Below are 24,669 nucleotides of genomic sequence, written 5' to 3' on the forward strand. Positions count from 1 at the left end.
TGAAATCAATAAAGATATACTTAAAAAAAAAAAGCCATTCAAAGGGGATGCTATCCTATATAATAAAGATGTAATATGCAAATGGTCTTTATACTGTGAAGCATAATGACCGACCACATAACGACTGCATCACGGATCAGCAGGAGGGTGGGGCAGCGAGCTACAAGCAGGCGGTGGAGAGCTACAGGAGGGGGCAGGGCAGCAAGCTATGAGGGGGTGGGGTTGGGAGGGGCGGAGGGAGCTACAGGAGGGCAGCGGCGAGCTACTGGCGAGCTACTGGTGCACGGATTTGTGCCAGGGCTACTAGTAAAATCATAAAACAGGTGTGGGCAGGAAAGCACTCTCTCTTGTGCATCCTCACCCCCTATCATCCCACTCAGCCACAGGGCCTAACAAGTATCCTTTTATTTATTAACAGTTACCACCAGTCTACCCACTGTGCCATTCACAGTTGATTAGCCACAGCTCTCCTTAAGGTCATTGTCCTGTCTTAGCTGCTCTGGGCCACCCTGTGCAGAAGCGAGAGTTTCTCAGTTCTGTCCCAGGGAAGGCAGGTAGGGGGGAAGGGTGTACAAAGTTGGCCTTCTTGCTGTGTCCCTGCAGCTTGTCCCAGAACAGCATCACTGACGTGGGCGCCTGCAAGCTCGCCAAGGCCCTGCCCTCACTGGCTGCATCCCTCCTCAGGCTGAGGTGAGTGGGGCCCTGCTGAGCTGGCGGGCCGGGGAGGGCAGAGAGCCCCCTTTGTACCAGCTACGAAGTCCCACATTGGGACCCTGGAGGCAGTCACTACAGGCTGTTCTGCTGTGTCAGAGTTGTACAACTTGGGGGGGGGGGCGCGGTACTCATCTAAAATCCAATATGAACACAAACCCCTGGTTGGTCAGTGCCTCTGTTTCTTCACCTGGAAAATGGGTACCATCCCAATGCCCTATAGAAAGCCCTTGGTGCAATGCTGGGCCCTGGGGCACAATAAATATTGGTTCTCTTCCCCCAGGAGATGGAGGACTAAGCTTTTTCTAGAGTCTTTTTATTTTTATTTCAGAGAGAGGAAGGGAGAGAAAGAGAGAGAGATAGAAACATCAATGATGAGAGAGAATCATTGATCAGCTGCCTCCTGCATGACTCTTACTGGGCATCAAGCCCGAAACCTAGGCACATGACCTGATCAGGAATCGAACTGTGACCTCCTGGTTCATGGGTACACGCTCAACCACTGAGCCACAGGGGCAAGCGGGGTGTTGATTTCTAGAAGGCTGACCACCCTCAGCCTTGGCTGGCTCTTATCACTCATACACCAGTCAGTGCCTATACTGCCACCTTCTGGTGGACTTTGGCATAGCACCTCTTGCTCTTGATTTCTTCTAGCCTGGACCGTGGTGAAGGAACTGAGAGCTTGGACCAGAGCCCCAGTCATTCAGCTCAGCATTGCCAGCTCTCCTCCCTCCCCAGGCTGGGAGGAACTTCCCTCTCCTTCCCCAGCCCTCATCCCATGCCAAGGACAGCCAGAGTCAAATTCCCAGGGGAGATGGCATCTGGTTGGCCGAGTTACCGATGGATCCATTCTTTATCCTTCCATTCAGGACCACTGGGTTCAGCTGTATAGGCTGTGTACTGTGCAACTCCTAGTCTGTGTGATTGGCACCCTATTGAGTTGTGCAGGGCATCTAATATTCTCTAACATCAACCATGGGCCAGCCTGTGGCTAGGAGCTAGAGATACAACTACGAACAAAACAGATGTGGTTCTTGCTTTCAAGTTTCTTACATAAGCAAGTAAGCATATGCACAAATAAAATATTTTAAAAATAAAATAGTGGTTTATGCTGGGAAGGAAACTGACAGAGGCCCAGGGGTTACAACAGGGAATAATGAATTCACCAGAGAGGTCAGGAAACCTGTGAGGAGGTGACCATTCCCCTTCCATGGGCCGCTTTAGGAGAAAAGCATTCCAAGAAGAGGGAACGGCAGATCCAAAGGCCCTGAGGTAGGAAAGAGGTTGGGTCTTTGAGCGCCAGGAGGGCCACTGTGGTTGGGTACAGTGAATGAGGGACAGAGGGATAAGGTGGGAGAGGTCAGTGGAGGCCAGATCATGCAAAGAAACCCTTGTAGGTGAGGAGGGGGGTTGGAATTTTTCTACTGTAAATGAAGAAGCAGGCGGGGCCTAGGGAGGTGACACCTGATCCGACTGATGCTTAAAGAAACCTCATGTCATGGAATCTAAGATGCTATTTGTTGTAAGACATCTTTCGGAGGACAAAACACTGCAGATTATGACACCCCACTGATTATTAGATCCTGATCTCAGTAATATTCAAATATGTGAACATGTGCTTCTTGGCATGAATGAAATATGGGCCTCCTGGGTTCTAAGACCCACCCCAGACACAGATTGCAAAGCCCCTTGCCTGGTGCCTGTCCTGGCAGCAGCCAAATCATGACATCAGGGGATGCTGGAGTTCAGCCTGAATCCACTTCGCTGCAGTATAGACCTGCTGCTTTTACATGCAGCCCTGCAGTGTAGCCCTGAGGCTGTCATGGCAAAGTCATGGCCTTGAGATTAGAACCACAGCGGTAGCTGGCTTGTTAAAAGGATGCTTAGTAATGAGTGTACAGCTTAAGTCAGCATCAGTGACATCCGTTGTGCTATTTTCAACACTGCAGATGGTGACTGAATACACCACAGAAACCCGAGCCAGCCCAGTGACTGGGCTTTTCTCTCCCCTTTATCCTCAGTGCTGGTCATACCTTCTACAGTAACTCATTTAACCCTCACTACCCATCCCGGGAGGTGAAATAACCACTTAACACTTAGTTCATTCCACATGCTGGGCCTGTTCTATGTTTTACCAGCATTAACTCATTTACTCCTCCTCACAATGACTCTATCATGCCCATTTTATGGAGGAGCAAACCGAGCCACAGAGGAGTTAATTTGCCAAAGGTCACATAGGCAGCAGATGGCAGAGTTGGGATTTGAACTCCTGAAGTCTCAGCACGGAAGCTACCACTTCTCAGTCCTGCTGCTTCCTGGACTCACTGTCTGAGCATGGAGAAGTGGCCTCATCTCTCTGGGCCTCAGTTTGCCCCCTGTAAAGTGGGGCAGTAATCCCAGCTGGGTGTGGGGGCCCTGAACCCCTGCACCCAGCCCGTGCCTGTCTTCTGTTTCCGGCAGCTTGTACAATAACTGCATCTGTGACGTGGGAGCCAAGAGCCTGGCTCACGTGCTTCCGGACATGGTGTCCCTGCGGGTGCTGGAGTGAGTATGGGAACCTGGGCAGGGGGTGGTCACCGCGAGGGCCTGCAGAGACGGGGGTTCCCTCTGGCATCACCGGGAGGACTGGGCTGCGGTCTGGTTGTCGAGAGTGTGGTGGTGGCCTTGGGCTGGGGCGGGATGGTCCTGAGAGCCAGGCCCCAGGATGGGTTTCTCTCCCCAGTGTCCAGTACAACAAGTTCACAGCCGCCGGGGCCCAGCAGCTCGCGGCCAGCCTGAGGAAGTGCCCTGATGTGGAGACACTGGCGTAAGTCTCAGTGGCCCAGCTGGGTGGTTCCGTGAGTCCTGAGCGCAAATCCTGCTCTGCCTGCCACCAACGTGTGGCCTTGGGCAAGCAGGACACTTCACCCCTCTGGCCTCAGCTTCTTCATCTGTAAAAGAGCAGTGGTAATAATATTTGCTCACAAGCAGTTTTGTGAGGTTTAAATTAGTCAAGACTTATAAAGCAGTTAGAACACTATTTGGTAAATGAAAATGCTTAATATGTTGGGTTGAATAATATGAAATTGCCTGTATAAACCATGTTCACCTACAAAATTGGCAATTTCATATGGCTCAAACTTTTTATTATGTCACCATGATGTCTAATGTCCAATACTGGTACTTTATATACATTCAAAGCACGTTCATATACATAAGCACTCATATCTTCTAAGAGGGATAAGGTGTATCGTATACACTGCGTGGTCAGATTATTATGATCTCTGAACGCATAATAATCTGGCCACTCAGTGTGTGTGTGTGTGTGTGTGTGTGTGTGTGTGTGTGTGTGTATGAGGCCTGGTGCATGAATTCGTGCATGGGTGGGGTCTGGCCAGTCTGGCCAGGGAAAGGGGACATGGGCGGTTGGCTGGCCTGCCTGCTGGTCGAACTCCTGGTCAAGGGGACAATTTGCATATTAGCCTTTAATTATATAGGATATACACTGAGTGGCCAGATTATTATGCGTTTAGAGATCATAATAATCTGGCCACTCAGTGTAGACCCATTTTACAGCTGAGAAGAATAAGGCACAGAGTTTAACCAATGATTTTGAGGTCATACAGCCAGTCAGCATCAGAACCAGGTCTAAAGAAAGGGGTTTTGGGGTTCCTGGGCCTCTGCTGTCCCCATACCCCTGGTCTGGTTTTGCCAGCTGGGAATTCCCCAAGGTCCCAGGCTGATGAGAGGAGCGATTTGGGAGCGGCTGTGTTGGGGGCTCCGGGTCACGCTCTCTCCTCTAACCTGGCCTCTGTGTCCCATGCCCCGTTGCAGGATGTGGACACCCACCATCCCTTTTGGTGTCCAGGAACACCTGCAGCAGCTGGACTCCCGGATCAGCCTGCGATGACCCCACTGTGCCTGGGACAAGGTAACTGGGGAGGGTTTGTGAGGGGAGCACCACAGGGCCCCTGGGGTCAGCACCCTGGGAAGGCAGAATCCATAAAAAGTGCACAGGACAGCAGGTGGGATGTGGGCGACCACCCCTGGACCATACACCGTCTAGGGCCTCCCCGTCTCTGCGCTGGGCTCGGTGGAGGTGTCCTAAAGGCTTTGTAGTTGAGCCTGAGGACCCTCCCTGTGGTCAGGCTTAGAGACTGGGCCGTCCACGCCCCACAGCGTTAGCACTGGGAAGATGTTCCTGCGGGGACTCCCAAGCCCTGTGTGCTGCTGTGTCAGCCTGTTGGCGGCCCCATGTCTCGGACTGTCCTGATCGGAACTTGCTCTGTGCGTTTCCTGCCTCTCGCTGGCAGGTGACTGTCCTCCCACCTCCCTGCTCCTCTGACCTGTGAGGTCCCCCTCCAAACCCTCTGTCTCGTCCTCCCTTCCCACCATCCCTTCTGTCCCCAGTCTCGACAACACTCTCTCCATGTGTCCTAAAGCTTCCTGACCTACCCCTTCTCCAGACCTCCCACAGACCCTTCTCCGAGGACACGGGCCACGCTGGACCTTGAACTGGTTATCTGTGGACACAGCTCTTCTCAGGTCATATCCTAAGAGCCTCGGGGTCCCGGGACCCAGCCCTGCCGGCTACGGAAAGGACCCCTGGCCTGCTACCTGGACAGACCCAGGCCCGGCTCCAGGCTCCTTTGGGGCCCAGGTGGATGCCAGCCCTGCGCAGCCGCTGCAGCCCTGGCAGACAGGTGGGTGCCTGGTGGCAGCTGCCGTCCACCCAGGAGCCCTGGTGCATTTTCTATGGGACGCTCCAGAAGTCGTGGCCAGGCCAGAGAGAGGAACTGAGGCAGCACAGCTCCGCCTCCGCACGTCCCCGCCAGGCTGGGGAGAAAGCCCTTCTCCAGGCTGCTGTCCTAGTAGGCCACGCTTGGCGCTTGGAGGGCACCAGAAGGGAGCCGGATCCAAACTGCGACGGACTCTGAGGCAGCTGCTCTCTGTCTGTGGGACTCACTGTTTGCACAAAACCTGTTGGCCGAGGCCCAGGCCAGGCCAGGCCAGGCCAGACGCACTGGACCTTAGCTGGAAACAACGGATGGCACACTAATGCAGGGGTGGGGCGGGGGCGACTGGAGCCATACCTGCCTTTTTGCCTTCGTTTGTGTCTCTTCACTACATTATAAATGACTCATTCAACCCCACAGGCAGGCCCAGTGTTTGCGTTTATAGCATGATTACCCTGTTGGTGTGCCCACTGGTCTAATGCATCACAAACCACCCCGGAATGTAGTGGCTGAAAACAACACACACTCATTCTGCTCACACGCCTGTCGCTGGGCAGGGCTCGTCTCTGCCCCACGCGGTGTCAGCTGGGATCAGCTGAAGGCTCATTCACTCGGTGCTGGCTGGTGGCTGGGGACCTGGGTTCCTCTAAGGAAGGGTCGGCGGGGGCCCTCTCCATGTGGGCTAGTTTGGGTCTCCTCATAGCGAGGTGGCTGGGTTGTAGGTGGTCACCCGAAAAGGAAGAGGGTGGGGGGAGAGAGGGAAAGAGAGGAGAGAGAACAGAGAGAAGTTGGATCCTTTTTATAACCCAGCCTTAGCAGTCACACTGCATCTCTTCTGTCACACACACACACACACAAGCACCCCCCACACCGCCCTGAGTCTGCCTTGGCCCAAGTCCTGTCTTTTCAGAAAGGGTTTTCTTTGTGGCGTCCTAAGATTCAGTGGAAAATTCATTATTAGGGGAGCAGCACCGTGAGCCTCGCAGAGGGAGTGCTTCCCTCTGCCTTTGACCCCGCTGCATCCTGGGAGCCATTCCCAGCCCAGCTGGATTCTGCCTCGGCCAAGGCAAGCTTGGAAGGGCCTTGGCAGCTTTGCTTTCTGCCCAGAGAGCTGCCAGCTCGCCTGTCGTTGTTGTCACTGGGGTCAGAAGCCTGGTTTGGGGTGACTTGGCTCTGGCAGCAGTGGGAGCTGTCTGTTCAGCTCTAGTGCACAGCCCTGATACCTGAGCCCAAACTCGTCTCTTCCCAGCAACTGGGAGTCTGGGCGGGGCAGGGGTGGGGGGCAAGGGGTTGAGACCCAGCTGCCTGGTTGGCAATCCTTGCAGAGAGACGGGTGCCTTCCGCCTTGGCGAAGCTGCGGAGGGCATCAGGTGTCCTGACCCGGGTTTGGCTTTAAATAGCTCGGGCACTGCCCCTCGGGTTTCCCTGCATTTATGGACTTTGTGGAGTCCACAAGATACTTCCATTCGTGCAGACACTGGGGTGAGCACCGAGCCAGTACCCCTCCGTTTGAGGTGTCTACCGCACCCTTGGCCAGGCAGGGAGGGCACTACCGTACTCCCTGCTTCTGGTCTGCTCAGAGGTGACAAAATGAGGTCAGAGGCTGTAATTATTCATAGTAATGATTTTAAATGACAGCTACCCTTTGTTAAATGAGTTGATACATGTAAAGCACTTAGCACAGTGCGAGGAACATACTAAGTGCTCAATAAATATTAGAATTGATTCTTACTTTGTGTCAGGCACCTTCCTAATCAGGAGGGACCATCGCCTGGGATCAGCAGCACAGACTCTAGAGGTAGATCACTTGGACTCAATGCCCAGCTCACCACCTGTACAAATTACTTCTGTGCCTCAGTCTCCCCACGTGTAAAATTCTCACAGTACTGTCTGCATTTTGGGGTTATGGGAGAGTCAGTGAGCTAGCACATTGAGAGCAAGAGCTTGGCATGCAGCGCAACCCATGTTCGTTCTCCTTGTTACATATGAATGTGTTTCACTCCAGCCTTTGCCTGGAATGTTATTTCTAGTTCCTCACATGGCCGGCTTCGTCTCATCCTCGGGACTAGGTTTAAAGGACAGCTCCCTAGGAAGGTGTACCAGATCACTCCATTAAACAGACACACACCCTCCCCCCTCCACACTCACACACACTCTCCAACCTCATCACCAGCTTATCTTTTCCACACTTATTTGTTGTGCTGTCTGCTCTTATCCTAGGATGTGAGCTCTAGGAGGGCAGGCAATTTGTCTGCTTTGTTCATTGCTGTGCCCTCTGCCCCCAGCAAAGTGCCAGCGCGTAGTAAGTGCTCAATAAATGTTCATGGAATGAACAAATAAGCCCGCCACAACTTTGCTTTATTCATTCCACCAATATGTACCGGGTACACAGTGGTGAATAAGATGCTCTGGTAAGTCTTGCATTTTAGTAAAATTTTAAAAATCTCTGAGCAGGGCTGCCAGGTATAGTTGGACATGGGGATAAATAGAGGTTGCAACCCAGTCTGCTTGCCAGGCGGTGAGTCCTGCTGTGGAGCTATCTCAGCCCAGAGGGGCACCTTTGTTAACGCAAAACCATCTTAGGAAGTGGGACTTTCCCAGAAGACATACTTGCCTAAGGCCACACCCTTAGAAAGGAGGTAGTCACGATGCAAGACTGCCTTCTGACCTCTTCGGAGGGTCTCTCGGTGGCCACGGGCACAGTGTACTGGAGTTGCTCCTTGAGCCCCACCTGTCGGAGCGGGAGGTGATGGTCACGGGAATCTGGGCACGTGCTGTCCGGAATCACACTATATATTGATGGCACAATCTCATGTTTAGTGGATTTCAAGTACATGCATCTTTTTTTTAAAAATATATTTTTATCGGTTTCAGAGAGGAAGGGAGAGGGAGAGATAGAAACATTAATGAGAATCATTGTGTGCCCTGACCGGGAATCGAACTGTGACCTCCTGGTTCATAGGTCGATGCTCAACCACTGAGCCACAATGGTCAGGCCTCAAGTGCTTGCATCTTTTAAACCCTCATTTCCCCATAGGCCTCTCCCGATGTCTCCTTTCTCACGCTCACCTTGGGCCTCCCCAAGTCTTCTGTGCACATTCCTTAGCACCCCTTTCTTAGAATCGCATGAAGACAAGTGGTGCTGACGCTGTCCTTTCTCTTGGGTCCTGCCGGACCTTTGTCCCCCACACCTCAGTCTGCTCCCCTGTAAGATGGAGCTGATCATCTGTAGCTGGTTTAACGTGGGGCACAGGGGAAGGTGCTTTGAAAAGCAGCAGGTGCTCTGCCAACTGGAGAGAATTATGCTGTTTGTTTTCATGAAACTGGAGGCAAGTGGGCGCCATTTCACTCATTCGTTTCTCTCTCCCTCCCTCCCTCCCTTATCTTCACTGGGTTCTACTGTGTGCCCAGCGAATACCACACCACTGATTCTTGGGGATTTGGGCCCAATTTCCAGCTTGGCCACCAGGCCTGTGCCACCACACCCCAAAGGTCAGCCCTGGTATGCCAGGCTTGTGGAAGCAGGGAGGGGACTGGTCTGGGCCTCCCACGCCAGCCGTTTGGGCAGACTCCACACCTGGCTAGATCTCCAACTTGGGAGGCCCTGACTCTTTTGCCCTTTGTCAAATATGAGGTTTTCTGCTTATGAATTCCTTTCCCAAATCTCAAAGAAAAAAAAAAAGGCAGGTCCGCAGGGATTGAAGTTGCATACATTTTTTTAATTGAAAGAAGTCAGCCTCCTAAGTATTGCTTTTACAGGTTTATCAAAGTTCAGTATTCAAACCACTCACATTTTCTAAAAATAATTCTGGCCAGAGGAGCAACATGGCCTCCCCAGGCGCGATGGATCAGTTTTGGCAACTTCAAATGAATAAGTCAAAGCCTTGCCCTCAGCCCCGACACCTTCCCTGCCTCTTCTCCTTCGGAGCCATTCCCTGAAACAGTCGCTGCCGCTAAGATCAGCCTGGGCCAAACCCAGTCGGGCTCAGGGCTCCGCGGGCATCAGCCGGAGTTGCCTGTCGCTTCTGTGTGTGTGTCCGCGGTTTGAAGTGTCCTCTTGAAAGTTAAGTGTGGGCAGCAGGTGCAGTCGGGGATAAAGAGCAGGGAGGCATACTCTGGCTGGGTTCCTGTAAACATCCATCGCAATGCGGACGGCCGGAAGCCAAGGCAAGGCCATGTGTGCAATGCTGCAGGCGGGAGAGGTCTTCGGACATGCCCGCCTTCTCCCTTTGGGGAGGGGGACAGATGCCTTCCAGGCCTCGGCACTCAGTCTCCACCTCTCCATCCCACTGACCTGGCTCTGCACGGGGACCTCTCTGTTGGCACAGAACTTTTGAAGGGAGCAGGCCTAACAAGAGAGGAAAAAAAGGGCGTTACCAACATGGAAGCACCAACTGCCGCCCGTTCGATGGGGCTCTGGACCCACCCACCAGGCCTCCGGAGGCTCCTGGCGGGCCTGGGAAGTCTTCCTTCCATTCCTCGCTCTCAGGGAACCACCAGAAGCCCCAGAGGTGAGCCCTGGTACGCCAGGCTGCGGCAGCAGGGAGGGGACTGGGCTGGGAGTGTTTTCCGGTAACTTATTAAAAACTTCTTTTAATGAATTTGCCTGATTTCTAAGGACCCTGGGCTGAAGAACCAGTGCAATTTTACGTGGGGGAGGAAGATTGTTATTGGGAAGGAGGGAGGGAATCCTGGTACCTGAGAGAGGGCAGCCCAGGCAGTGGTCACCCAGGAGTCTGGCAGCTGACATGAGCTCCAGGGCAGCTGAGCAAGCTCTGGGTAGTGGGCAGGGCTTGGCAGCACCTCCCACCTTGCCCATAAGTGCTTCACAGCCTACAGGAAGGCTGTGGCCACAGCCAAGGCACTCAGCAGCCCCACTTAGCTCTTTCTCCCAGGACACAGCATCATCCCCACTGCCAGGCCCCTCGAAGGTCCCCACTCCCCTTGCCCTTCTCTCTGTCCAGCTGGTGCCAGTGTGTCTGCAGTGTCTCATACTCCCATGCCCATCCTCCGCCCCAGTTCGGAGTCTCATCTTTGCCAGTTCAGACTATTCCTTCTGCAAACGTCATCCAGCATCATATAAAACTTCTGTTAGACACCCAACACGTCTTGTTCATCAGGGCACTATTGACAGTGGGGGCAGATGATTCTCCAGTGTTGGAGGCCTGTTCTGGGCATTGCAGGATGTTAGTAGCATCTCTGGCCGCTGACCACTAACTGCCAGCAGCATCCCCAGGTACAGTAACAACAAAAACGCCCCCCTGCTCCATTTCCAAAGACCACCCAAGGGGGCAGAACTGCTTCCACTGAGAACCATGCATCTCCTGCAGGTGGAGGCTGCCAGCAAGTGCTAGAACAGTGGTCGGCAAACTCATTAGTCAACAGAGCCAAATATCAACAGTACAATGATTGAAATTTCTTTTGAGAGCCAAATTTTTTAAACTTAAACTTCTTCAAAATAGACTCGCTCAGGCCGTGGTATTTTGTGGAACAGCCACACTCAAGGGGCCAAAGAGCCGCATGTGGCTCGCGAGCCACAATTTGCCAACCACGGTGCTAGGATCACCTCCCAAACAAAGGACTTGCACTTGAATCTTGATCCCTGGTCTGCTCACAGGAGAGCACACCTGCGATGGAGCCTTACACAGGTGATTTCATTCCACCCTCCTAACAACCCCAGGAGTTATATACTATGACGATTCCACTTTACAGGTAGAGACACTAAGAGAGGGTGTAAGGATGCCCACCTCTCCAGGGCTTTGTCCCACAGATCTCAAAGACTACCAAACCCTGTACCACCCGTGTGCCAGGTCCTGAGCTGGGTGCCAGGGACCCCATGAGGAGTGCAGCTCCTGCCTTTGACACAATATAGTGAACAATTTCAGCCCAAGGTAATATACCCGACAACAGGAGGATGCACAGGGGATGACCGGGAAAGGCTGTGCACAAAAGGCATGCCAGGTGGAGGGCAGGTGACCAGGGCACAGCAGGTCTTGGAACCTCCTGTAGTTTGGCATGGGGTGGGGGAGGGGTAGAAGGCAGGCCAGTGGGGAGACAAGGCTGGAGAGGGTAGCAGGGGCCAACTTGTTCAAGTTTCTTGTGTTCTCTGCCAGATTCACCTCCTAGAGGCCGGCTGGGGACACATCCTTCCACGGCTCAGAGACCTTTCCCAGCTTCCACTAATGACACTGGTAAGTCTTTGAGTCCTCGGGCCTCAGCCCACCTCCCCACTAGACCTGACAGGTGGGAAGGGGAACCGGGGCCACAGCCAGAGCATCAGCATCAGAGCTCTTGGCCCTGTAGAGAGGTGTTAACAGGTCCCCTCACCCCCTCAGCCTGCCAGGAGTCCACCTCCTGTTGACCTCCCTTTTCCGAGTAACCTTTGGGGTTCCTATGGGGGTGCTCCTGAGAACCTGGTGCCCATGAACCCGGAGCAGGATTCTTCCTTCAGATTCACCCTTACTGGGCTCACTGCGGCCACCTCCAAGGCAGGGGATCATGCTTGAGCCCATTTCAGACTTGTGGGGATGGGGTGTTAGGGAACACAGAACCCCATGGAAGAGATTCACTCCTTTCCCAGTCCTTGTGACCACAACCAACTGTCAAGTCCCAGAGCCTGTCAGGCAGCCTGGAGCACCTCTGTCCTGTGCTGATACAGGGCCTCGCAGGAGCTGGCTCGGCAGGAATTCACTAGCTCTTCTGTTTCCATGGTGTTTATCTATAGGGTCACTTTCTATTTATGGCAAGTGATGCCAATTTTCCATTTCTGATAGTAACATCAAGTTCCTCTTTACCCAGCACGTTAATTTCACTTTAAAAATTTAGGGAGCCAGTTTAAAGAAAACAACTACATAAATAATAGTTCAGGCAACAGGTCGAAGTGTTGAAGGTGTCATGTGAGGTTTGGGAGAAACTGATCCAAGTTAGTTCCGCTCAGTCCACAGAGAATGAAGGGGCCCAGAGAGGGTGGTGACCTGCCCTAAGGTCACACAGCAAGTTAAGCACAGAGACATCGTCCCAGGCCTCTGTATCCATGGCTGGAAGATTTCCTGGGACCTCTCATCTGGGCCACCCACTGTGGCTGTTAAAGACCAATCCCTTGCTCCTCTGACTTGCAAGTCTGGTCTCACAGCAAAACCCAGAATGAGAACAGCTGACTTTGATCAAGTGCTTTACACTCACCTTGTACTATCTGCTTTGACTCATGTCTTAACTTATTCCTCAAAACAACCCTAGGAGGTGGGGCCAAGGAGGACCATCATTCCTGAATTTCAGATGGGGCTCAGAGAGGTTAAGGAAATTGTGCAAGGCCATACAGCAGAGCCAGGATTTGAACCTCCTTGGTATGACTCCAAAGTCTTAATTCCTCTCAGCATCTTTGGTCCAGCTCTTTCCTCCAAGGCTTCAGAAGCCCTAGCTGAGCCCTGGCCAGTGTTGTTCAGTGGTCAGAGTGTCAGCCCACACACTGAAGGGTCCGGTCAAGGACATGTACCTGAGTTTCAGGTTTGCTCCCTGTCCTCCCTCCCCCATCAGGGTGCATGCAAAAGCAACTAATCAATGTCTCTCTCTCCCTCCATCCCTCCCTTTCTCTCTGAAAAGCAATGGAATATCCTCAGTTGAGGATTTTTTTTTTTTTAAAAGCCGCAGCTGAAAACCATCCCGGGCTGCAGCTTAGAGCATCCAAGCAATGGCTAACATCATTAGAACATGAGACAATTCATTAGCCATTGGCTGTTTTTCTTTCTTTCTGAAACTGTAACCTCATTCCAGGCCACTCCCCAGAGGTGGACAGAGGGAGGGAATGGCTGACTCGCTTTTCATTAGAATGATGGTTGGGCACTTAATCCATTTTAAGCACCAATATCCCAGCTTGAGGATAGGGCTTAAGTGAGGAAATGGCCCGTGTAACTTAAGGGTGCTGGTGGAACGATGCTCTGGACATACTGAAAGGGGGTTCTTCTTTGTGGGTCTGCTCTACCGGGTGATTCTGGCTCTCCCTTCTTAGCTGTGCGGCCTCAGGCGAATCACCTAATTTCTCTGAGCCTATTTCCTCATCTGAAAGGAAGACAACAGTGCCTACCTCTTTGGGCTGTTTGTGGTGAGGATTACATGAAATCGTGTGGGTGGAATGCCTGCCCTACCCAGCACACAGGAGGCCGGGTACGTGCTGGTTCCTCTCCTTGTCCCCACCTGTTCCCAGTTAGAAACCACCAGGAGGGGCCTCCTCAACGCTGGGGCCTTCTGAAAGCAGCTCTTCTCCTCCTCCAAAGACCTTGCCTGTTGGAAACCCATTACTCGTTGCTTTTTTTTTTTTTAATTTTTATTGATTTCAGAGAGGGAGAGGGAGAGATAGAAACATCAATAATGAAAGAGAATCATTGATTGGCTGCCTCCTGCACGGCCCCTACTGGGGATCAAGCCCACAACCCAGGCATGTGCCCTTGACCGGAATCGAACTCGGGACCTTTCAATCCGCAGGCCAACACTCTATCCACTGAGCCAAACCGGCTAGAGCTACTCGTTGCTTTTTGTCCATGTATCAACCAATCAAAGTGGTGGTGTCACCAAAGAGGTCATCCAAGTATGATTTGCCCAGTGTCTCCACTGTGGTCTCTGGGACGGGCTGTGCAGCAGGAGGGCCTCCGCCTTGTCTAGTTGACAAGTGTGTGGCCAGAAGGGGACGGGAAAGGAGAAGCTGCCTGGCTGCCTGGCTGCCTGGCTCATGTCTCTGATGGAAGTCAGCTTTTCAAATGTGGACTCTGGCTCATATGTCAGCTATTGATGCTCATCAGCCGTGAGGCTTGTGAAGATTCTTTGTCCAGAACGTGTTTCCATTTGGTCAGTGTCCAAGATTCCGTGAGGCCTTCTGTAGGGCGGCACCTGCCCAACACCTTCACAAGTCCTGCCACGCCCAAGAGCCACCTGGACTGCTCTTTATTTAGTATTTTCAAGCAACACACCTCTTTTCTTTTGTTAATCCTCACCCGAGGATATTTTTCCATTGATTTTTAGAAAGAGTGGGAGGGAGAGGGACAGACAGAGAGAAACATTGATGTGAAAGAGACACATTGATTGGTTGCCTCCTGCATGGACCCCGACCAGGGATGGGGAACCTGCAACCAAGGTACGTGCCCTTGACAGGAATCGAAGCCGGGCTGATGCTCTATCCACTGAGCCAAACCAGCTAGTGCAACACACCTCTTTTCTTAACTACAAAAATTTAAAAGGAACCTTTATGCCATTATCATGAATAAAAATTGATATCATTTGTCATAAACATGAGGCGGTGCTAAAAGTAAACATAATGGAAACGAAACTATGAATTCTAGCTAGATACCCCTGGCCTGCAAAGGCAAGCCTGGGCCTGGCCTCTCTGGTCCAAAGGGAGAAGTAGTAGGTGCCATAGAGGCGGCAGAGCGCTGAGAGGCGGATGGCACTCTGCTTCAGTGTACTTGCTGCCTCCAGGGACGCCAGACAGGCGACCTCACTGGGGAAGCACCAGAAGTGTGGCTGGGAGGCCCACCTTAGCCACCTGATAGCTTGGCATCTGGGGTGAGTCACTGAACCTCCCTAAGCCTCAGTATCCTTCCTGCATAACGAAGTTAATGAGCCCTGCCCTGCCTGCTTCATGGGGTGATGCTCTGGGGAAGCTATGGATGTGGGAGGGGCGGTTATTTTTAACCATCTCACCACCAAGTCCGTGCCAGGAAGGAATTCCAGAATTCCTATGCCTTCTGGAGGTAAGGGACTGGAACCAGCTCCCAGCCACCCCCAGGACTGGGGCAAGGGATGAGGGCTTCGAGGGTATCAGTTAGCAGCCTTGGGCTGCTTCAAAGGTTGCCCACACTGACATACCCTCCTTGGTACTGGGCCCCAAGAGTACGAGAGCCAAGGAAAGGGGAAGGCTTCCTGGGCCATGCCCTCTGGGTGTGCCACACCATCAACACTGACAGCATCATTTATTAAGAACTGGCTGAGTCCTTCCTTCCCCATCTCATCTACTGTGCACAAGCCCTGCAGCAGATGCTATCATCCCCAGTTCACAGAGAAGGAAACTGAGGCCCGAGGAGGTGAATCACTTGTCCAAGGGGTTGGTGGAGCTGGGATTTAAACCCCAATCTGACTGCAAAGTCTCTAAGCCACAATTTTAGGGGGCACATGGAGATGGCCTTAAGTAACACCGAGTCACATGAGGTGAGCAAGCGATTCACTTGGGTTCTAGATCGACCCTTGATTACTTTGAGGAGAAAGTTCCACTCTGGAGCTGGAGTATCTTATCACCTGACTGTTGCTAATCTGCCTTTTTAACAAAGAGCAGGCCAGAGGTCCTGCACCTTTAGCTGGCCTTACTATTTGGCCAGAAGTTATTGACTTTGGCACTTCCTGTTTTTATCCATGCCAAGTGATGCTGGTTTTCTCTTTTCAGTGATATAAACATTCTTCTTTAAAAATTCACATGAAAATATTTTTTAAAAAAACGAAGCATTAAAACTAGTAGACTTAATCACAAACTATAAATTATAAAGGGAGAAATAGTAACTTTACAGTGGAAAGAACTGGCAGACACCACCTTGGCCAAGTGATCAAGGTTCACATCACCAGCAATGGGGCAGAGAGGTGTTACGTGTCTTCTCATATGCTGCAATCAGAAAAACCCTCTCACTTCTCTGTGGTATTCCTGCCAAAAATTCATCATCTGAATCTAATCTCGAGTAAGCACTGGACAAACCCAAAGTGAGACATTCTACAAAATACCGAACTGGTATTCTTCACAGATGTCAATGTCATGAGAGCTAGACTGAGGACCCATCCCTGACTGAAGAAGGCACATGACACAACAATAAATGCAAAGGGCTGCTCTGGGATTGGATCCTGGACCTCACCTCCCCCCACTCCCCTCAACCTTTTTACTGTGAAAGGACACTATTGGGACAATGGATGAAATTTGAATAAAGGCATAAATTAGATTGGTCCTAGGATTGTATCAATTTCCTAGGATTGTGAAATTAGCTGATGTTGACCATTGTACTGTGGTTCTATAAGTAAGTGTCCTTATTCTCAGGAAATTCACACTGAAATACTTAGGAACAAAGGAACATAACATCTGCAATCTATTTTCAAATGACTCAGAAACATAATTATACACATATACAGGTACACATACCTAGTGAGCACATGAGCAAATGTTGCAAAACGTTAATCGGTACAATTGGTGAATTTGGGTGGAAATTCTTTGTACTCTTCCTATGACTTTTATATAATTGTAAATTTAAAAAGTTTTATTTAAAAGCAAAAACTCCGAAAAAAGGAATGAGTACATGAGGCAGGTCTGGCAGAGTCCGGACTAGTGCTCTAAGGGTAAGGGTCAGAAGTCAGAGCCCTCCCTGGAGGCCCCTGCACCCCACACCCCCACAGCACTGGGTAGAGAGGCTCAGCTCTTACTCAGCTTTGTTCCCTTAGCCCTTATTTCCTTTCTGGGCCTCTGTTTATTTCTGTGATGGGGATAATGATGCCTGTCCCTTTTATTGTAATCTTGGTTTCCCAAAAGCAAATTAAGCCCCCGCTGGGGTGGGGTTGGGGGGAAGAGAGTCAGCAGATTAACCAGGAAAACGAATGGTCAAGAGGAGCGCTTAAATTTCTTAGTTCAACAGAGCAGACACAAGGCCTGTGAGGGTGTTCCTTGGACGAAATCTAGTTTGTGTAACACAGAGTCAAGGGAGCAGAACCTCTGGCATCTCAGCTGTCTTGAAACAGATACTGGGAGTTTTCTAGGTCTAAAGGTTCAGCCAAAACCAATGTATCCTGCCCTAGCCAGTTTGGCTCAGTAGACAGAGCATCAGCCTGTGGACTAAAGAGTCCCAGGTTCAATTCTGGTCAAGGGCATGTACCTCAGTTGCAGGCTTCCGGCCCTGGTCAGGGGCATGCGGGAGGCAAACCAATCGATGTGTCTCTCTCACATCGGTGTTTCTCTGTCTCTCCTTCTCCCTTCCACGCTCTCTAAATATCAATGGAAAAATATCTTCGGGTGAGAATTATAAAAAACCAAACCAAACCAATGCATCCTGTGGACAGCGCCCTTCCAGATAAGCATCGTGTCAGGACAGAGCTGGAGAGTCCGCAGGCCTACGGATACACGTGCCTCCCCTCATCAACATCGCCCGTCTCTTGTCTGGGTAACAGTCACAACTTCCGACCTAGTTTCCTGTCAGTCCAGACCCCTGCCTGGAGCTCCTCCAGCTGCCTGGGGGATCTCCCAGGACATGACTCTATCGTGCCCATGCCCCCAAAAGGTTTGGGTTTCTGAGCAGAGTAGTGGTATGCCAGCTGCCTGTGTCTTCTGCTGATGGCACAGGCCATAGATTGGCATGAGGGAGCAGGGCAGGCAGATCAGGAAAGAGGAGTTGCAGCACCCAGTCGGGACACTGAAGCCTGAGAAACCCTGTAATAAGTTGACCGCTGGGTCTGGTTACCCTTAGCTCCAAATCTGAGTCCGCCAGGCACGTGACTGGCAGCTGCATCCTCAAGTCTCTCCATTCCCAGTGCAGTGAGGCTCCTTTCCCTCGGCCCTTCCTGGGTGCCAAGAGGGCTGGCAGCCCTGTGGGCTTTCATCAAGAATCAGGACAAATCAATCCAGCTGAGCTGCCTCCACACCAGAACTGCTAGGCCGCTAGGACTCTCCTCAGCTCCCAGGCCAGCCGCAGTGGCCCTTTCTCCTGGGACTGACGCCCTATTCCCCCTGCTCCTGGGCAATGATTAACACTCCAGGAAAACCAGAGCTGTGGCTCTCCGGGCTCCAGATCTGGTGGCCTTTGGAGGGCACAGCACAATGGGCAAGGACTCCTGAGGGTCCCAGACCTAGAAGGCAGAGTAAGAAGTCTATCCCTGTAGTCTAGTCCTGGACCTGCCCATCGTTCAGCCAGCCAGTCCTCCGTCGCTCATCAGGGAATCTAAATTACCAGTGGGTATATGTGCAGGTTTATATATTCAAGGGCCTGAGTATACACACTTTCCATTATATCTGTTAATGATAGTAAGTGTTTACTTTTAATATATCACAGGAAGGTTTAAGAGCTTTACATATATCTCATTTAATCCTCACAAGAAAATCAATTTTCATTATCTCTGCTTTATAGAAGAGGAACCCGACATGCAGGGAGGTATGTAGCATGCCCAAAGTCACAATGAGGGTTGGGATTTGAGCCCAGGGCATCTGAATCTGGGGTGTTTGACCCCAATACAGCCTCCTTCATAAGTGCTCCACAAATGTTTGAGGACCTGAATTATGCAGGTACTCACATAAAGAGAAAAAAGAAAAAGAGGGAGCAAAAGTGAGTGAATCTTTTCATCTTGAGATCCACCCTTTCCCCCACTGCTTGGCATGCCCCTCACCCTTAGTCAGGGTTTCATGAGACTGTGTCCACGTGAGAATGAGTGAGAAGAGTAAGATTTGACCACTGGTGTTCCTCTGCTTATGGAAAGGAGCCTGGAGATGGGGTGCTGTCAGATCATCTTTATCTTCCCCAAAGGCTTTTCCTGCTTCTAGCCACCCCTCACCCACCCAAGTCTGGGCTTCCCAGTCCTTGGGGCCAAGACCACCTTGGTTTGGATTTGGGAGTGGAGAAGAGGAATAATGTGCGTGACTTCCACCATTTCTCCAGGCAGGAGTATTTCCCACTGCCCCTGGCCTCCCTGTTTCCCAGGGTCCAGCTCTGTCACTTTGAAAGCTTTGCAAGGGTGTCCTTGAGACACACTTCCTGTGTTTCTGCTCAAACAGTGTTTGCTAAAAAGTATGTCAAAGCATTTGGGCTTCGGTTTTTGGTTCAGAGCATGCCAATGTTTTCATTTGCAAGGGGAAGTGTTTCTGTTGATGTGCTGAAGAGATAAAATAAGACAGTCTTCTCCAAATGACACTGTCTGAAAGTCAAGCACTTGGCTTGGGGGCAGGGATTCATCTTGGGATCCTGGAGCCTCGCAGAAGAGCAGGCAGGGTTAACATTTGCTGAATGACTCAATCAGTGAATACACAAAGGGCGTGGAACCAGTATAGATGACCAATACTCAGTACAGGCTTTGAATGGATTCCATAGTTCTACCTTCCAAAGGGGTTCTTGGTCTATTTGTGTTTCTCCATCTTTACTAACCTTGCCTCATCCTAGCCTTGGTCACCTTTGGCCCGAGCAACTGAACAGCTTCCAACTGGCTATCCTGTTTCCACACTTGCCCCTATAACTCATTTTGCCCACAAGAGCCTAAGCCCGTGGTCGGCAAACTGCGGCTCGAGAGCCACATGTGGCTCTTTGGCCCCTTGAGTGTGGCTCTTCCACAAAATACCACGGCCTGGGCGAGTCTATTTTGAAGAAGTGGCATTAGAAGAAGTTTAAGTTTAAAAAATTTGGCTCGCAAAAGAAATTTCAATCGTTGTCCTGTTGATATTTGGCTCTGTTGACTAATGAGTTTGCCGACCACTGGCCTAAGCCATCTTTGCAGAATGTGAAGTGGAAATGTGTCATCCCTACTGGTGGCTTCCCATTGCTCATGGCTGTGGCCTCCAAGTCCCACACAGTCTGGCTACTGCCCACCCCACTGACGTCTCCTGGGGCTGCTCTCCTGCCACAACAGTCTCCTTTTAGTTGTTGGAAGAACCAACTCTCTCTGCCCGACGGCCTTGGCACTGGCAGTTCCTCTGCCCAGGTGGCTCTTCTCCAGGTCTTCATGTCTGGCTCCTATCAATTTAGAGCTCAGAAGGGCCTTCTGTGACACCTCCATCTGAAGCAGCCCATCTCTATTCTTCTGTGTCACTTACAAGATAGACATTTATTGAGCACCTACTAGATGCTAGGTGCTATTCTAAGTGCTGAGGAAACAGCTGTGAGCATAATACAGATGCCCATGTCCTTATCTGCCTTCATAGCTCTCAAAAAAAAAATCTGATTATCTTGTTTGGGAACCTGCTCGTCCTTCTTACCAAGTGACAAGAGGGCTGGGGCTAAGTCTGTCTTGTTCATCGTGTTCATCCACCAGGCACAGTAGATACTCAGTACACATTTGTTCAATAAAAGAAAGGATGGGTGGATGGATGGATGGATGGATGGATGGATGGCAGGCAGGAGGCAGACTGGGCAGTTATAGAGAGTAGCTCAAATAAAGCTGTCTTCAGAAAAAATCCCACTGTTAACCCCTCAGGGAGCTCCTGCCTACCCCCGCCCCCCCTCTCCCATTACTGGCAATAGCTTCTGCCCCACCCTAAGTCACCTGAGGTGTTAATTCAGCCTGCTTGGGGTGAGTGGCATTAGTGTCTGTTTTCCATAAGAAGCCCTTGCCCAATGCCTCAGTATCCCTTTCTTTGCAGCTCAGACCCTGTGCCTAGTGACACTCCAGCACTGGCCAGCTGAGGGGCTCCAGCCAAAGAGTCCCTACATGCCCTGCGAACCCTCACCAGACCCAACAGTCTGCCTGTCTCTCCCATCTCGTCCAGCTGCCTCTCTTCCTTTTTTGTGTGTGTTGTTTTGTTTGTTTCTTTTCTTTTTATTTATCTGCCTCTCTCCCTTGATGTGTTACTTTGGCCAAGATTTTCTCCTTTCTGGATTTTCATTTCTCTCCCACCAGCAAGCATGTGGGGCTGGACACAGCTACCTGGTTGCAGCCCCGAGGCAGGACTTGAACACCTTAGTGCAATGATCCTGTGGTTTCTTCTGCATGCCCAAGAGCCCCTTGAGGCCTTGCAAACACGCAGGCAAAGTCCCCGCTCCTTCCCCGTCCTGTCCCCGTCCTCCCTCCCCCGCTGCTCCATGAAGGCAGCTTGTGAAACTGGCAGCCCTTGCAGTTTCACCCTGAAACCTGACTCCCAGCAGCAAACCCAAGGCCAAAAGTACAAGGTTCTTTGCTAAAGGAGGTTTCTCCTCTTAAAACCCCAGCCAGAAGCCCTTGCTCTCAGGCTCCAAGAGGCCACAAGACAAAGGTGACCAGTGCCTGGCCTCCTACCTTTTGGGACACTCCAGGTCTTGATCCTTCCAGGACTAGTGAGAACCCCCCCCCCCCCCGCCCCCAAAATCAAGGTCATCTTCAAGCTAGACTGAGGATAGGGGGAGGAGCTGACAGCTCTGCCTCCAATGGATTTGGGTGCAAAGGTTTTTCCCATACGTTGTGGCAGTTGGCAGCATGGCTAACCCAAACACTATTTAGGCCCTGCCTCCCTTCCCCTCTTCAACAGCTGTCACCTTCCTTAGGGGAAGAAGCCTTCCAACCCCCAACTAAGGGCCTAAGGAGTCCAGCCATTCCTGACACCCAAACAGACCTGGAGGAGGAGGTGGATGGAGGAATGAATCAGGAGCCTGGGGGAGGGGGTGTGTGTCCGGCTTGGGGAGGCCTCCCTCTTCCTCCCCAGTGCCCCAATCCGTCCTCATCCCGCACAGAGGGCACTTACAGGCCTCGGAGGCCGGAGAGGACCTCGTCCTGGAGGTCCCATCCCCGGCCAAACGGTGCCCTCAACCAGCAGCAGCGGCATGTTCTGGGCGGCTGGTCCGGGTGGAAGGTTGCGGGTGGTGGGGGGTGGCGGGGGAGCGAGGCCTACTCCAAGTAACCATCGAAGACGTCGAGCTCCGAGTCGGCATCGTAGAGGCCCAAGCCCGGGTCGGAGAGCACGCCGAGGTCCACGAGCGCCTGGTCCATGTCCTCGGGCAGGAAGACGAGGCCCACGTTGAGGACGATGTACTCCATGAGGAAGGCGTAGTATAGGATCAGCACATTGACGAAGAATAGGCCCACGTAGAACATAGAGGGCAGCAGCGGCGGAGGCACGTAGGGGCTCAGGGGGCCCAGCACGTCCAGGTGGGCCGCGACCCGGGCACTGGGCATGCAGGGGACGACGAGGGCGGCAGCGGCCCGGAGATCCCAGCGAGCTCAGCCGCTGCGGCGCCCGGGCGGCCGGCGAGGGGGCAGCTCAGCCATCCAGGGACGCCCTGCGGCTCGACCGAGGCGGCGCTGGTTTCCGGCGGTGAAACCTGGGGACGCGCCCGGCCTCCGAAACGTGCGTGGAGGGGGTCCCCGTACCCCCAGATGTGCCCACACAGCCCTCTCGATTCGCTCCGCGGCCAGGCGGGCCCCCCCGAAGTGCCCGGTGGCTATCTGGCTCCTCCGATGAGCCCCGCTCGCAATCACGGACCCTCGCAGAGCCGGCGGGGAGCCCACCGCGGCTCAGCGTCGAGGGCCAGTCCCGGAGGCAGCCTCTCCAGGTCGGCCCGGCAGTTCCTCGAGCCCCATTTGTGCCTCCTCCGGCTCAGCGCCCATGGCTGCAGCCGCCGCCGCGTCGCCCTGCTGGTCGCGTTCCGAGCTCCGCCTCCAGAGAGACCCCGCGCTCATTGGCCGGCCGCCCCCTGTCCGCGCTCATTGGCCCGAGCTGCCTGGGGGCGGGTACTTGTCAGCCCTGTGCCTGGGGGCGCTGGCCTCTGAGTTGCTTTCCTGGTTCTGGACTCCGCCTTGATCTCAAATCCAATTCGCTTCTTTGAATCCCTCTCGGAGCAGGGGGACTGGAAAGAAACCCGACACAATTCAAACTTAGAGGCGACAAAAGCTGAAGGAAACCGCGAGCCCTCTCTGCACCCTGATGGACTTGAATAGGACGCCACGCCTTTTTGAGACTCAGTTTACCAGATGAAAAAGGAGGCGGGGTAGGGGAGGGGTGGTGGACTTTAATAGTGAAAATCTTGAACTTTCTCAAAGGGCCAGTTTTTTTATGGTGGGGATAAGCAACCAATGTCCCCTTGGTTTCCAAATTCTGGCTGCAGGAAGGTCTGCCTACTGCGGAGAGTTCTGCATTGTAGTGTTCAGGGACACCTGAGTAAAGAGATCTCCAGGCAGGTCGGACCTTTAGCCAGTAGGGTTGCATTATTGTTTTTAAACATGGCTTACACAGTACAAAGAAATAAGAAGCAACCCAAGAAGTACACAAAAAAGTGAATTCCCTTCTCCTGGGGAATCCTTGTACATCCTTCAGGAGGCTGATCTTGCTCACAGGGCCTTCCAAAGCAGTTCCATAAACTACTAAATCTCAGGCCACTGAGCTGGGTGCTTTACATGCATTGCTTATGTGGAGCCAGACAGGGCAGTGTAGTAAGTTACACTTTTTTACAGATGAGGAAACCAAGACCCAGAGAAATGTTGGGGCCCTGGAAGCTGATCGGCCTGCCTGTGTCTAGAGGCCAGAACCTGCCCCCATCCCCTTTTCCCCCTCCATGACTGTTTCTTTAGATGTAAGTCTCCTTTAGATGAATTACACAGCAAAACCATTAATCCTTCACTGGTCTCCATTTCTCCAACTGCAGAAGGTGAAACAAACTTTCATTTATTCATTCACTCTGTCAATATTTGCTGAACACCTATTAGCACCAAGCTTTGTGCTAGGCATTGGGGAGAACATTAGCTCCTGGTCCAATTCTGTCCTGAGCAAAGTAGATTGTATACAATAGGCGTTGGATAAGTATGAGGTAGAGAAATAAGTGAATAAATGGTGAACAGGGTCATTTTACCTCCTTGGAGCTTCTCACTTTTTATAGAGACATCTTCTTGGCTCATATAGGAAGTTAGTGTTTCCATTTTCAAAAATATGTTAGTTTGGGAAATGGCATGGATTTTGGGTGAAGACCAGAGAAATCCTCTCAAAGTACAGGATGTTCAGTTTTGGTACATTGTTGCTTGAAGGTCTAAATATAAATTGAAGTAGAAAAAGGCTGTGAGGACAAACAAGGCCCTTACCGATTTGATGCAGTTTAGTTTTGTTTGTTTTTTACTGGGGGATAAAAATAAGGGTACCTGGGTTTGAATCCTAGTTCTGTCACTTACTAGCTGCATGACCTTGGGCAAGTCAACCTCACTGTGATTCAATTTCCTTGACAGTAAATGGGAATAATAATAGAACCCACCTCATGGGGTTGTTAGAATAATTATATGTAAGCGCTTAGGCACATGGTATAGCAATAGCTACTCTTATCCTTATCATAAAGCTAATAATTGTTAATACTGCCATTACTTATAATCAATCTACTTCCCCAACTTCCTAATAAGGTTCTGTGCACAAGTTTCCCATTCCCGCCCACCGGGACGGGACAGCGCATTCTCCTCCTCTCGCTCCGCCTCTTCTCCCAGGCCGCAGGCCCGCAGTTGCGTGATGCACGCCGGGTCTTGTAGTTGGTTCGCAGAGTCCTGTCTGTTGGGGCCTCGCGGGTGAACTGCATTTCCCAGCATTCCT

The 24,669-nt window shown here is 51.8% G+C and overlaps 2 protein-coding genes across 4 annotated transcripts in view; one reads left to right on the plus strand and one right to left on the minus strand.

The window, feature by feature from the left end:
- Positions 1–4,600, plus strand: part of CIITA (class II major histocompatibility complex transactivator) — a 38,504-nt gene extending 33,904 nt beyond the window's left edge. For all 3 annotated transcript variants that reach the window (XM_054714243.1, XM_028145520.2, XM_054714242.1), the window contains 4 exons: positions 604–690; positions 3,172–3,255; positions 3,434–3,517; positions 4,525–4,600. In XM_054714243.1, coding sequence (XP_054570218.1) covers positions 604–690; positions 3,172–3,255; positions 3,434–3,517; positions 4,525–4,600 — 331 coding nt within the window. The remainder of the gene's footprint in view (positions 1–603; positions 691–3,171; positions 3,256–3,433; positions 3,518–4,524) is intronic.
- A 4,524-nt stretch (positions 4,601–9,124) lies between these two features.
- Positions 9,125–22,764, minus strand: DEXI (Dexi homolog). The gene is made up of 2 exons (XM_008141590.3): positions 21,850–22,764; positions 9,125–9,774 (listed from the first exon to the last, which is right to left on the minus strand). Exon 1 carries the CDS (start codon positions 22,278–22,280, stop codon positions 21,993–21,995), a length of 288 nt encoding a protein of 95 aa, XP_008139812.1. The 5' UTR covers positions 22,281–22,764; the 3' UTR covers positions 9,125–9,774; positions 21,850–21,992.
- Positions 22,765–24,669: the final 1,905 nt, after the last annotated feature.

This window comes from Eptesicus fuscus, chromosome 4, assembly GCF_027574615.1.
Source record: "Eptesicus fuscus isolate TK198812 chromosome 4, DD_ASM_mEF_20220401, whole genome shotgun sequence".
NCBI classification, from domain to species: Eukaryota; Metazoa; Chordata; class Mammalia; order Chiroptera; family Vespertilionidae; genus Eptesicus; species Eptesicus fuscus.